The 14,529-nt window shown below is 41.2% G+C and overlaps 1 protein-coding gene across 1 annotated transcript in view; it reads left to right on the forward strand.

Moving 5' to 3' along the window:
- LOC140236503 (uncharacterized) overlaps positions 1–14,529 on the forward strand; it is a 123,879-nt gene that overhangs the window by 17,228 nt on the left and 92,122 nt on the right. Inside the window, exons 10-12 of the mRNA XM_072316424.1 lie at positions 9,527–9,718; positions 10,427–10,895; positions 13,157–13,369. Coding sequence (XP_072172525.1) covers positions 9,527–9,718; positions 10,427–10,895; positions 13,157–13,369 — 874 coding nt within the window. The remainder of the gene's footprint in view (positions 1–9,526; positions 9,719–10,426; positions 10,896–13,156; positions 13,370–14,529) is intronic.

Below are 14,529 nucleotides of genomic sequence, written 5' to 3' on the forward strand. Positions count from 1 at the left end.
GTCCATAGGATAGAAAGGTTAGGCTACAGTCACAACCCCTCAAATCAGTCTGCTCGGCGACTGGTCACCCATTTTTTTAGCCAATTTTGGTCTGACCGGTAATCGACCATTGACCCTTCAGGCACCACTGACTTTTAGGGCATCGGTCGGTTGCCGCTGAAGTTTTAACGCCGAGTTAAAATGTCAGCGGCGACCGACCAGTTTTCACTCGCTGCAAAAGATACGCTCGGTGTCCGAGCGGCAACCGCCCAGGGACTGACCTAATCGAGCGGTCGCCGCCGAACGATTTAGGGAACAAAGGTAAGAGAGACAAAAATGACAGAAGCACAGAAGAAAACCAAGGGAATAGATCGAGCGGTCGCCGTCGGGCGATTTAGGGACTAAAAAATGATAACAAAAAGGCAGAAGCACTGAAGGAAACCAGGGACTAGAAGGGGGAGAGAAGCAAGAGCAATGTGGAAAAAGCTGGGGGAGGGATAGAGACAAGGAAACCCCACCAGCATCTCAGCATCTCAATATCTCGGCAACCAACATGAGGGACATGGAAGACCTGTACACCACTTTAGGGCAAAAGAGATGAAGCTAAAAATTTGTGTCGATAATGGAGACCTTGTAATAGATGGTATGGTTTTCTTTTTTTACAAAATATTAAAGGCCTATTAATGAAGAAGGAATGAATGACAAGAGATAGCGAAATGAAAATATGAAATAAATGTGAAGAGAAAATATACCTTTAAATATAGAAACAAACAAAGATATTGTGGAAAATTCTAATCTATTATCATCTTTGTTCCATCTTGGGCTTTCTTCCCTTTTGTTTGATTTCCTAATTTCTAGTTATTTGTGGTTTCACATAGCTGAGGTTAGGTAGTTGGTAATATAACTCTTGAATATTTTGCATTGAGTTTTATCTTAATTAATTACTACATCCCAAATCACGTCATACAGACATAGGAACATGAATAAACCCAGGTATTATTTTGCCAGGTAGCTCGTGAAAAATTTCCGGTAGAGACCGGCGGGCGGCCGCCGCGGCGGTACGCCTACGGGACACCGGTAGATAATCTATCGATCATCAGTCGGTCGCTGAGCGATTTCGTAAAAAGCGGTCGGTGGCCGGTAGGAGTTCGTCCAGTTGCCAATGGGGCATCGATCGGTGACTGCTCTGTCTCTGCGCGGAGAAGATCCCATATTTCGCAAATTTCAAAACTAAAATCGACCGGTGACCGACGGGAAATCGACAGGGCATCGCTAGGGCATCGCTAGAGTTTTATAGCCTGCTTGACATCTCCAAAAACTGCTGGGCGGTGCCACAATTTCAGCGGCGACCGAGCAGGCTACAAATTGGTCACCTCTCTGAAGCGGGGTTCCCACTATCGTACGATCTATTACGAACGCCACGACTGGACATTCGTAACTGATCGTGGAAGTTTCGTTGAACTCGTCTGAAATTTCACGTTTGGATACGAGGTTATGCGGGTCAATACGTGTTGCTTCGCCTGGCTACGATGTGGTCACGATTGATCTATTTCAAGCAATACCACCTGTCACGATCTGGTCTCCCGTTCAAATACGATCCGATAGGATTGTTCCGGTTGAGTCTATGATTGGTTCCGATCTTCCACTATCATTACGATCGGGATCCCCGATTTGGTGCGTGCAGCTACGTTCTGATACCTTCACATACGAATACCGCGAACCAATGCGGGCTGTTGAGATAAGATACGACATCTTTCACGATCGGGATCAAAAGCGACCCCATTTAAGATGCGATTGGACCCGAATGGGAATATCATAGTCCGGCTGAAATGGATTTCATTGTTTCCTCAACTCCTGCAGTGTGACTTAGCCTTCTATCCACAGCCATTGGTGATGACAAGGGTTAAGAGGTTGAGGATGATGAGAAGGTGACCTTTGCAGTATTGGGAATGACAATTACATTACCATCAGATAGAAGCGTCATCTAGGCCAGCCACAACCTCAGATAGTCCCTCCTCTAATTGAACCTAAAGAAATTGATAGATTATTGAATCAACTTGCTCACCCTCCCCCACCCCCCCCAAAAAAAAAAAAACGACAAAAAAAAACCCCGAATACTCCAGATCAGATCATTGCCCCATCTTCCCCAGAAAAAAAAAAAAAGATCAAGACAAATGTTTTCACCTTCCTTTGAAATACATGAATAAGATGAAATTGAAACTAAAACAGAAGATGGGATCTTTTTTAATGCGAACATAATCAATATAAGAAAGTTGGCCGAACTGATAGGACTGCTTTTGTATTTGACTTCATATTCGCATAGTATGTATCATGATCTTTATTATGCATTTTTATTTTATATGGTATAGACAATTTGGTTGTTTTGGCTTGATTTATTGTTTTATTTAACAGTGTTTAACAAAACCAACATACACCCTCAATAGAAAGGTATATAACTCCCCTAAAATAGTGTCGCTTTAAAAATGTCTTAAGCAAAATCATTGCAACATGTTGTGTTTACAGATATTCAGATTTACAGTACGCATATTCATAAAGTGTCTAGACACCCTGACATTCATTATGTAACCTCATTATGTAACCTCTGTGTATTAGTATGCATGTGCCTCAGGTGTCAGCATACATTCCAATACCCCACCTATTGAAACTGTTCTTATATACATGAGTGCATGTCTGGAGACAGACAGTTCTGCAATAAACACCCGAGACGTTAACTGCCACGCCTTTTCTGTTCCTTCCTTATTTGCAGTCCTAAGTTTTGTTACTTGTAACCCACGATACAACATAATTTCTGGCGACGAGGATGAAGCTGTTTCACTTATAACTGTTGAATTTCATTCCTGACTTCAGTTCAGTTCTAGCCAAAATGTCTTCGATACCTCCACCCTCATTTTTCTTACAACACCCTGGTAACCCACCGACTCCTTGGCCATTATGGAAGCAGCAGTTTGAAAACTATTTATTGGCATCAGGGAGTGATACATTTCAGCCCGAGAGGAAAAAGGCGCTTCTGTTACATTGCTTAGGAGCAGAGGGACAGAGAATCTTCTACTCTTTGAACACTGGTACGGCATCTGCGTCAGAGCCACGCCTTACTGGAAATGCGTATCAGACAGCATTAACAGCAATTGAAGCTTACTTTGTTCCTCGCATCAATGTGGTCGCTGAGAGGTACAGATTCAGACGACGCAGACAGAGGGCTGATGAGACTGTTGCGCAGTACGTTACAGCCTTAGAGGAATTGGTCAAACACTGCGCTTTTGGGGACTTGAAAGACGAAATGATTCGTGACCAGGTTGTGGAAGCATGTGTTAACCCCCGTATACGTGAAAGATTATTACTTGAACCCGATCTGACACTACAGAAAGTCCTCGACTGCAGTAGATGCATCGAAGATGCACAGCGAGATTCCAAAGCGATGACTCAAGGACATCAGGAAAGTCAGAACGTTCAAAAGCTATTCAAGCAGAAAAGATGGGGAAAACAGGGTTCGGAGGTTAAACAGAGCAGGAATGAGAAGGAACAGAAAACACAAGGTAGTTGCAGAAACTGTGGAAGCAAGGACCATGCGACATATGACCGCACATGCAGAGCAAAAGGTACCAGATGCCTCAAGTGTCACAAAACAGGACACTGGGCTCGAGTTTGTCGTGCAGGACGGAGTATTCGTGAAGTTCAAGACGAGTCAGAAGTCTTAACTGTCGGAACGTCAGAACAAGTCCTTACCGTCAACGCAAACCCGGCCAGTTCCATTAAGTGCATGGTGCGGATCGCAGGGACAGTTGATTTACAAATGACAGTCGACACTGGCTCAAGTGTTTCTATCATTCCGAGCAGCGTTTACGAGAAACACTTTGTGAAGGAAGCATTACAGCCAGCGCGAGTAAAGTTGTCTGACTACTCGAAAGCCGACATCCCCGTTCTTGGAACTTTCCACACCACAGCTAAAGTGGGCAGTCGACAAGCAGTGGCTACGTTCTATGTCGTTCACAGAGGATCTATGCTTCTAGGGATGGACCTCATCGACAAATTGGGTCTGCAGATCCACGGCAGCACAGTCCAGGCCGACATTGACCGTGTCGAAGCAGACAACGGTGAGGTGCCTATTTCGTCGAAGTTCTGCCAGCTGTTCTCATCAGGCTTGGGAAAAGCGAGAAACTTCAAGCATCGCGTCAAGGTGAAAAGCGATCATATTCCAGTTCAGCAGAAACTACGACGATTACCCTTGTCAGTAAAGGAGAAGGTCTCGCGGGAGTTGCAGCGGCTCGAAAAGGAGGATGTGATCGAGAAAATTGATTCTAGTGAGTGGGTCTCGCCCATCGTTGTCGCCGCAAAGAAATCAGGTGATATTCGTTTGTGTGTAGATTTGCGCGAGGTGAATAAGGCAATTGTTGTCGATAGCTATCCATTACCGGATATTGGAGAGCTATTCTCTGAGCTAGAAGGATCCACTGTGTTCTCTAAGATGGATTTAGCATCCGCATACCACCAACTCGAGCTGGACGAAGAGAGTCGTGACCTCACCGCGTTCATCACTCATGATGGATTGTACCGCTTCAAAAGAGTTTGTTTTGGATTGGCATCAGCACCGTCCACCTTCCAGAAGCTCATGAGTACGATCCTAGCAGGACTTCCAGGAGTTCAGTGTTACCTAGATGACGTCATTGTGTACGGCAAGGACAGGACAGAGCATGACACTAGATTGAACAAGGTACTTACCAAACTGCAAGATGCTGGTTTGCGTTTGAATCCCAGTAAGTGTCAGTTTCACTTGTCAGAACTCAGTTACCTAGGGCACTCTGTGAGTAGCCATGGTTTAGCGCCTGATGATAGGCATGTCAAGGCCATAGTTGAAGCTCCCAACCCGACAGATGTGGGTCAGCTCAGATCAGTGTTAGGTTTGACGAATTACTATGCAAAGTTTGTACCTAACTATGCCACGGTTGTAGAACCAATGAGAAGATTGTTGTGTAAAGACGTACCTTTTGTATGGGGACCAGAACAACAGGAGGCTTACGACCAAATCAAGAGTACAATTGCACAAAGAGTTGTTCTTGGCTTATTCAATCCAAACTTACCTACCATAGTCACAACAGATGCCTCCGATCATGGGTTAGGAGCAGTACTTAGCCAGGTCAAAGGGGGGCAGGAAGTTCCAATAGCTTTTGCCTCAAGGTCGTTGACATCTGCTGAAAGAAAGTACTCCACAGGTGAAAAGGAAGCATTGGCTTGTGTTTGGGCATGTAACAAGTGGTACACTTACCTTTGGGGTAGACATTTCGTGCTCAGGACTGATCATAAGGCTTTGGTTACCATGTTGAGTACTAGGGGCTCAAATAGACAAACCATGAGGATAGCACGTTGGTCAGCGCAACTGTTACAGTTCAACTACACTGTAGAATACAAACCTGGCCAAGAGAATTATGTGGCAGATGCACTATCCCGGTTACCAATGGATAGCCCGGAATGTTGTGATGTAGTAGAAGAAGACGAGTATGTTCTGAGTCAGATCAGTGATTCCCCAGTAACCCTAGAAGAGTTGAAAGTGGCGACTAGTAATGATCGAGTTGTGGTACAGGTCAGAAAGTATGTCGAGGAAGGCTGGCCAGGTAACCACAAGGCCTTACCTCAAGAAATCAAACCATATCTCCTTCTGAGGGATGAGTTGTCAGTAGTAGATGACATTGTAATGAGAGGGGATCGAATTGTAGTACCATCATCCCTACAGGCTAAGTTCGTAGACTTTGCTCACTCAGCACACCAGGGTATAGTACGTACAAAACAAAGGTTGAGAGAAACATACTGGTTTCCAGGTATCGACAGGGTGGTTGAGGAGAAAGTCAAGTCATGTGTCACGTGTCAAGAAATTGTTGTAATTGACTACCACAGTAAGTGGCCTGAAGTCGCATTGTGTAGAAGTGTAACTTCCAGAGCAGTGATAAACACACTCACATCTCTATTTGCCAGAGAGGGAATTCCCACCCATTTGGTTTCCGACAACGGACCTCAATTTGTATCACACGAATTTGAGCAATTTCTCAGTCAACACGGTATCACTCATGTCAGGGCATCACTGTACTATCCTCGTTCGAACGGTGAAGTAGAGCGTTTCAACCGTGTATTGAAGTCGTGTATACAGAATGCTTTGATTGAAGACAAGGGTACTCTGAAGGAGACTCTACTAGAGCTCCTGATGGCCTACAGATGTACGCCCCATCCAACGACAGGTTGCTCACCATCAGAGCTACTTCATGGAAGAAAATTAAGGACCAAGTTAGACATTCAGGGTAGAATGCCAAATACAAAGGGGCAGCACAAATCAGAGGTATCTGAAGGAAACAAAGTCAAACAAAGGGTGAAACTAAAACAAAAGAAGTCTGAAGTGTACACAGACGAGAAAAGGAAAGCTCGTACACCAAGATTTCAGGTCGGAGACAGAGTAAAAGTCAAAAAGCAAAGGTATGTTCAAAAAGGTGAAAGGAAATTTGGAGAACCTCGTCAAATCATCAAACAAAAAGGTAAAGCAACCTATGAACTAGATGATCATACAATTTGGAATGCATTTCATTTGTCTCCATGTGGCGCAGAGAAGACACGAGAGACGGATAGAGAGGTCTGCGGGAAAGAGGAAGGAGGTAGGGTACAGCATGACGTAAGAAGAAGTTTGAGAAGTAGGAGGGAGCCCAGCTACTTACATGATTATGTAAGGTATTGAAAAAAATATCAGTCATATTCATTTTGTATTTAGGCAATCAGGAAACAAGAAACTGATTGTGGTGTAGATATAAAATATGTTGTTAATTAGAGAGAAAACACTCAATGTTCCATCACATGTGTAAAGGAATGACTAGTTTCAATTGTCATTTTATGTCTGGAAAGGAAAATATGAAAGATGAAGGTTTTCATCCTATAGTATTGGACTGTACATATATATACACACAAAAAAAAGACCTAACAAACAAACAAACAAACAAAAACTCACCTTTGTCATGATGTATCAGTAATGAAGAGATACAGAGTAACAGTTTAAGGCAGAGGTTTTATATGTGATGATGTTGAGAGGATTGTGTAAACACTGATCAATTTGGAAATTAGTTTGGAGTATATTGTAATGGATGAGTGCCATGAAGGTAATTTCAACGAGAGGGAGAATGTTGTGTTTACAGATATTCAGATTTACAGTACGCATATTCATAAAGTGTCTAGACACCCTGACATTCATTATGTAACCTCATTATGTAACCTCTGTGTATTAGTATGCATGTGCCTCAGGTGTCAGCATACATTCCAATACCCCACCTATTGAAACTGTTCTTATATACATGAGTGCATGTCTGGAGACAGACAGTTCTGCAATAAACACCCGAGACGTTAACTGCCACGCCTTTTCTGTTCCTTCCTTATTTGCAGTCCTAAGTTTTGTTACTTGTAACCCACGATACAACACAACACTTATTGACTAACTTCTATGTGAAAAATAATGACAGTGATCTTTATAGTCATGCACGAGTTACCTTACATCCACGGCAATGGTCACTTTTCAAAAGTAACATTCTGTTTCTGGTGGATGTTTCAGTGGTGTTGTTTTATATTTCATTGTGCCACCCCTTTCTTATTCAACCTCGCGGAACACAAAATATATACGATTCGCGAGTAAAATAAGGGCAAATGTGCAAAATAAGCAGAAAAAAAAGTGAAAAAGTCGATCCCGATCAACACGATTAAGAAGCACGATTAGATAAGATTAGCTGCCTTTTGATACGATCCAAGACAATCTGATGCGATGGTCACGATCAAAAATTAATCGTGTTAATCGCAGAAAATTTTTGAACAGTCCATTTTTTTTTTACGATTAACGCGATTGCCACGATTGACCTCAAGATCTGATACAATCTAATACGATCTGACAAGATCACCGCGATTGCTTCACGATTAAGACCACGTTTTCAATCGTGGCGCCAATCGTGATAGTGGGAACCCCGCTTGAATTGTGACCGCAGCCTAAGTGAGAAATGTATTACAACAATAAAAATTATGATTTCGAATAAAATGCCAAAAATGATACTAATTTGATGGGAGTAGCACGTTTAGTATGAATTTTAGACATAGTAGCAGGCGATACGTTGGGTGTTGCAGCCCTGCTCTGGAAGTTGGTAGTAGGAGAGCCACTTGTCTTGTGCATTGTGTACTTTAAATGGATTTCCCTTCCTGCCATGGCCCTATGGTTCTGGGAATAGTCATTAGTGAACGGGTCATATCTTGTATAAACAATATTCTCTTGATATCTTGTCGAACAAGAACACCTCAAATCATATCCCTGGGTCAATCTTTCTCTTCTGACATATCTGATGCGTTCGAGTCTGTTTTCAACTAGACCATGCTATTGCTCTCTCTCCTACGACTTAAAGGGGATGGCTAGTAACTGATCAGTGGGAATCAGTGGGAATGCTGGGGGATGATCGTTCCAATTCTTGTGGGATTCATTTAAGAGTACATTACATAATTATCTATTGTTGTGTGAAAATGATTTGCTTCGGAATGGTCTCATATTCAAATAATGTGCAGTTCAATGTTTCTAGGTTAGCATGCCTGTACAGTAACGGGGCGATCGTGAACGGCCCGTTAACTCTTAAATGAATCCCACAATGATTGGAACAATCATCCCACTGGTTCCCACTGATAAGTTACTAGCCATCCCTTTTAAGTGATCAAATTGATTTACGAACATTAGGAGAGGAAAATTATTTTGAAATGTACATGAATATTCCCTTTAAGGTATGTGTATGTGTGTTTGTGTGTTTGTAAGTATGCAACTTGATTTGCAAGCCTGGTTACAAGAAAATAATGTTGCAGGTTTATATTGTGCTGTCTGAGCAAAATACATAGATTGCTAGAAAACATGCGAGTGATATTATGTTTGCGTGAGGTCATCAGGTTTTGGGTTTAAAGCCTTAAGCAGTATCCACATGAAAAGAAATAAAAAGAAATGAGGCAATTAATTGAAATACTAATGATGACTAAGTGTTGCTGCAGCTGATCCCCTTCCTCCTGAAATGTCTCCCGTAAATCTTCAACCCTACATGTATATAACCTTAAATTGAAAGTCAAAAGTAAACATTGTAATGTTATCTTCGCGACTATCATGATGATAGTCAATTATTGATTTTAAAGTGATGTAATCTTATATATTTTCCAAATGTAACACCTGCCACCTACATATTCTTGATATGTTCTGCCGTATTTACACACTGCCTTCAATACAGTCTTGTGCTGGTGGCATGAGTGTCAGGAAGTAGTGTGTTTTTATCCGTATAGTTGTGCATTTTAGGAAACTCGTATTACAATACTTATTTCTTTCTCAAAAATATCTTCAAGCAAATATATATATATATATCTAACAGGCTAAAAGTGTAGCTTGTATTCGTTTGCGTACAACTATTTGCTTGGTTGGTTATTTCTAAGCAAACTGGCTCATGAGCAAGGGACAAGGCCTAGTCAATGCATCTTTTTTATGTGAATACATTGCCAGGTTCACAACTGGAGATATGGCAGAACAAGCAGTTTTTACGATTCCGTTGCCGACATACGTAGGAGAATTCTTGCGGCACCTGCAGGACTACCTAGCGACATGCGCTCCGAGAGCTTTTTCAATGGCATGATCTTCATGTTAACGATTACATGGGTAGACGTTCAACCATTTGGCTCAGTATCTGGAGATGAGGTACGTGCCCCCTCCCCCCCCCCCCTTCTATGACCTTAGCATGTCTTTGCTACTCTAAGTGCAATGAAATCAATTAGCAAAAGTCAGCAAGTCTGTCATATTAGCACAACTGAACGGAACGGAACATTCGGCGAGATCGGACTGCGAGATATACATTGACTTTTGAAAGCATACATAAAAATAACAATGATACTATTTAAAGGTTTCAACTATGGTGACAATTCAAATGCGTGATTTCTTTATTATTTTTTTTTTCAAAAGTAAGGCATGTTTTTGCTGTATTTTCATTGGAATCTTTGTATAGATCTGTCCGTCGAGAAATCAGAACAAATTTATTACATTGGGATATAAGATTCACATAGTATAGATTAGTAGCACTCATTGATCTTGGAGTAAATGCACATTTCCATAATGACTAATGTCTACACCAGGATGTAGATTGCTGTTTAAAATTCTGAATCTTACATTTGAATTAAGATATTCAAAAGAGAAATACGCTGAAGGTTAATGAAGTTATGTTGCTTTTACTACCACATTATCTCCCGACTTAGTTTTAATTGGTATCAAATATGGTGTCAAAGTTTGTTTTCACTTTCTTTAGTCATGTATACATGTCATTGTACAATGATGCTGCAGCCTCGGTGTTTTCATGATAATTCAACATACTAAATTGTCCAAGTTTGATAGTCATTGTATGTTATGTTTCAGTTGTCAACCTACCAAGCGATTCTCTTCACCGATGGCGTACGAAGTGGGGTTATCATCAATTTCCAGGAGGATAGTATAACCTGGAATTCTATGTCGAAAAGCACGGCTGCTCGTATCGGATACAACAACTTACAAGACAGGCGCAACGAGTTCACCGGCTACTCAGTAGAGGATATCCGGAGCAGCTACCGCCCCGATCAGCAAGTAGGAACGAGCGGTCAGATGGGTCGGTACTTTTATCGGTTGGACAGAAATCCGTCATACTTCACCAACCCCAAGCAATATTGTTACAACTGGTACCGGTACAGTAGTTATTCCTTGTACAACTCTTTCTACTTTTACTGGAGGCGTCGGCCGTGTCCTTGTTCTTGGGCACAGGCAGAGAGAGATAGGAGATATATCCCATGCAACTTTGCCGTTGTGTCAGCAGGGCAACCGCATGATCTCTACCCAAACTTCAATCCACCATGTAAGTTCAGATGATATCAAAGAGGAATTATATTATGGTAAACCCGGTTTGGAAATAGTAGTTTAATTTTTGCACAGCACTTGCATGTGAAAAGAACTAGAGTACCGGGGTGGGAAAAAAAGTACTGTAGTGAGAACAGATGTAATTATATGAGATTTTCGCTCAGCATATTATCTGTACATGTTTTTGCCCCTTGGTTAAAAATGCATCCGCTATTGAACGCAAATATGAATAAAGCCAACTTGTGTTGGTGGAAGGGCTCTGCCCCGTCTATTCTAAACGGGCAGGTATAATTTGGCATGAAATTTGCTCTTAACATGCTTATGTTTGGATGTGGTAGAAGGGAATTAGCGCACAGGACGTACGAAAAATTGTATATTGGAAAATATATGAAGTGAAATGAAGTGGCACACATCATCATTGGGGATTTAAATAATGCTCGGTCCGGAAAGGGTGTTTCCGGTCCAATAGGTGTTCCGGGGTCCTGGTTCCGGTCAAAGTGAAGTCAAGGTCGAACACTGTCCGATCAAAGGGCAAAATGAGTACTGCCGTAGGTCAAGTCAAAGTTAGGTCGTTGGTTTCGGTTTGATAAGATATGTTTTGCACTGGGTCTGGTCTGCTATGCGATGTGGGCATTTCCGGAGGTCAGCTTCTTTGAGATGAAGGGGTTGTAGGAGAGTTGATCGTATCACAGGACTTTTTTTTTTTCGTGGCTCTGAACTCCGTACTCAGAGGACGAAAATTCGGCCAAAAATAGCACGAGTTATTTACAAAGTCCTGAAAATTACAAATTCGGCGAAAATACGAAAATTATTCACTCTGATTTTTACAAAATAGACTTCAAATATACTAGTACCCTTATCTAAAAAGTTGTCTTTTTGCGTGGTGTAAAATCGCATTATAATTCCGTACACGATTTTCGCAACGAAATAATCGACGTCTTTCGCACCTTGTCCTTGCACCAGAATCACAATTCATCCTACAAATCACCGTAGACATTCTCACCGAGCGGACGAGAAAGAAAAGATCGGCAAATGAGGCTCAAATTTCGTATTTTACGGTAAAGTGTCTATTTTGAACATTTTTGGACAGTTTATGCGATAAAACCTTATGAAAAATCGACAATCAAATTTACGTGCTTTGTCTATGGGAAACGCGGGTGACGAGTTGCGGGCCTTTGCGGGCCCCTTCCTAAATAGCGCACAACTTTCCGCATCATTCGCGTTTGAAGACTACAGGTGCAAATTTCCGGTATCGATCAGTGAACTTGTGGTTCTATTGGAATCTTCAGCATTTTCTCGTGTATGTGAGTGGGACTTCATAGAATTTCAGTGACGAAATGTGATTTAAACATGCATAAATATTAACTATGACGAGTTTCGGGTCACTCAACTATAAATCTGAAGTAAAATGTGATTTTTTTTTCGCGTCTTTACATTTTTATGCCGCGTTTGTTATTTATTTCGGTCCACAAAACGATCTTTTAGGCTGATATACGAAGTCTCGCGCGTACTGAATGTCATCATTACGCAAAAATGTGCGTGTCCGGAATTACCATGGTGTCCGGTAATACCATACCTGTATATACTAGAATTGGTAGATGTACGTAATTCTTCTTTTTTGTGTGTTATTTGACTGGACGAAGGATGAAGAAAGGAGAGGGAGTGAATGACAAAGGAAGTACTGGAATTGGTCTGATATGACATGCGTATATTTGTGAAGATTTTTTTTTCTCGAATATTATATTAATCGCCGACCAACCTTTCCGCATCATGGATCGCTACAGGTTCTTTGCCCTGAACCAGTGTTCTACCTTTCCGGACCGGACAATATCTATCATCATCGCCAAATATGTTGCTCGTACATTGTGACGTTGTCACTGGTTGTCGTCACTTGCAGTTTGACTTTGAAATGAGTTTTTAAGACTTCCAAAGGGGCCAACTGAATAAGATGCGGGTTGTTTTATCTTTGTCATTATTTTTACAGTGGTTTTCCAGTGAGGTAATGTGTTTTTTCTGGTGCGCAAATAAACATTGTACGTATGATAGCATGATAGAAATAGTATGGTTTTAATCGTACTCTTCAATTTCAGGTAATAAGTTATCACTCTCATCACTCTCACATCCAACTGGACCCCATGGAAGACCAGCTAAACGTAGCTGAATATGGGCTATCCAGCCATCTCTCAGATGGAAATGAACAAACAAACTTAAAAAAAAAAAACCCACCACACGTAACGAAATATTTCTGTGTACTTCTAGTTAACTTTTATTTACGGCGATGGCATCCTTGGGCCTACGGTTGTTACCAATCACGTTCACCTAACTTCTTCTACGGCGGAGGACCTCGATGTACATACACACAGCAAGGCTTGGTTCGCGGATACAGCGGCTTCTGGCTCTCAAGTCACTACCAGTCCGTGTTGCCTTCCAATGGCTGGTGGTGGAGTTACTTTCATTTCCTCCAGTGGATCTGTGAGTAATAATTAGATTGATTTCGTCTCAATAATTGGCAATCCGGGAATTTTGAGACGAAATTATTTACCTTTCTTTTATAACTGACTCTGAAATGCTGTGAAACTGTCAGCTATAGTACATCTCAACATACCTGATACCAACAAGAATTTTTAAATAACATTTCGTACAAGAATGGTCGATTGAGGATATTGAACGCCGACACCTTGTCTTCTGTATCACTACGTAGATTCCTGCACTGTATATCAATGCATGCATGCACAACATGCGCACTGATTTCCACTCTAGCTCTGCTCATGTGCGCTGCTGCACAGGCGAGCTGTTTGTTTCATCCCATCTTCACCGAATGTGACGTATATCCGATCTTTACAATAGACCTCTTGCTTAGACAACTAATGACAGCACTGTCGAGGCATTTCGTCGTTCTTGCACAGGCGAAATTGCCTTAATTTGAATCTGTTGACTAGATATCCTTTTCATTCAGCTGTTTAGTATTATCAAGTTAGAAATATTGCAAGGTAGACATGAGAAAAAAAAATCAGCTTTGCAGGTTTTTTTATTAATATTTTTGGGGTTTGTGTTTGTATGTTGTTGTTGTTGTTGTTTTTTTTTTTTGGCAAAACATTTATTTCTTTTTTACATTAATTTCCTGTCATCGTTTCCAAGTCGTTGGGTTATATAAGGACACCGAAACCAGAGTGAAAGGCAGATTTTGATATGTTACTTAGTATTAATTTCCCTTTTGCACAATGCTGTTGAATTGAAGTCGCTTCTGTATGAATTTTGCCTTGTTTACGATATACATAATGTTTTCCAAATTAAAATAAAAAGTCTCCTTTGTTTATTTGTGTGTATGTATATATATATATATATATATATATATATATATACCTGAAATTTTACATCATTGAATTGTGAGATCGGTGGCACATGAAATGTGCTATACCTTAACTCATATCATACTCACTTTTTTGTCAGATTTATGAAATGTAGGGTTGCACGACTGAACATTTCGTTCAAATGCCATCAGTAAAGCACGAACAGCGTTGATATTTGTTGGAGTCGTTGACAAACCTTTAAACAGCAATCAGCTGTACTGAGAAGAAACTAATGCCAAAGAGGAGTTAAAACCAATGGTAATAATAACAGTAATAATAATA

This window comes from Diadema setosum, chromosome 13 (genome assembly GCF_964275005.1).
Source record: "Diadema setosum chromosome 13, eeDiaSeto1, whole genome shotgun sequence".
NCBI lineage: Eukaryota > Metazoa > Echinodermata > Echinoidea > Diadematoida > Diadematidae > Diadema > Diadema setosum.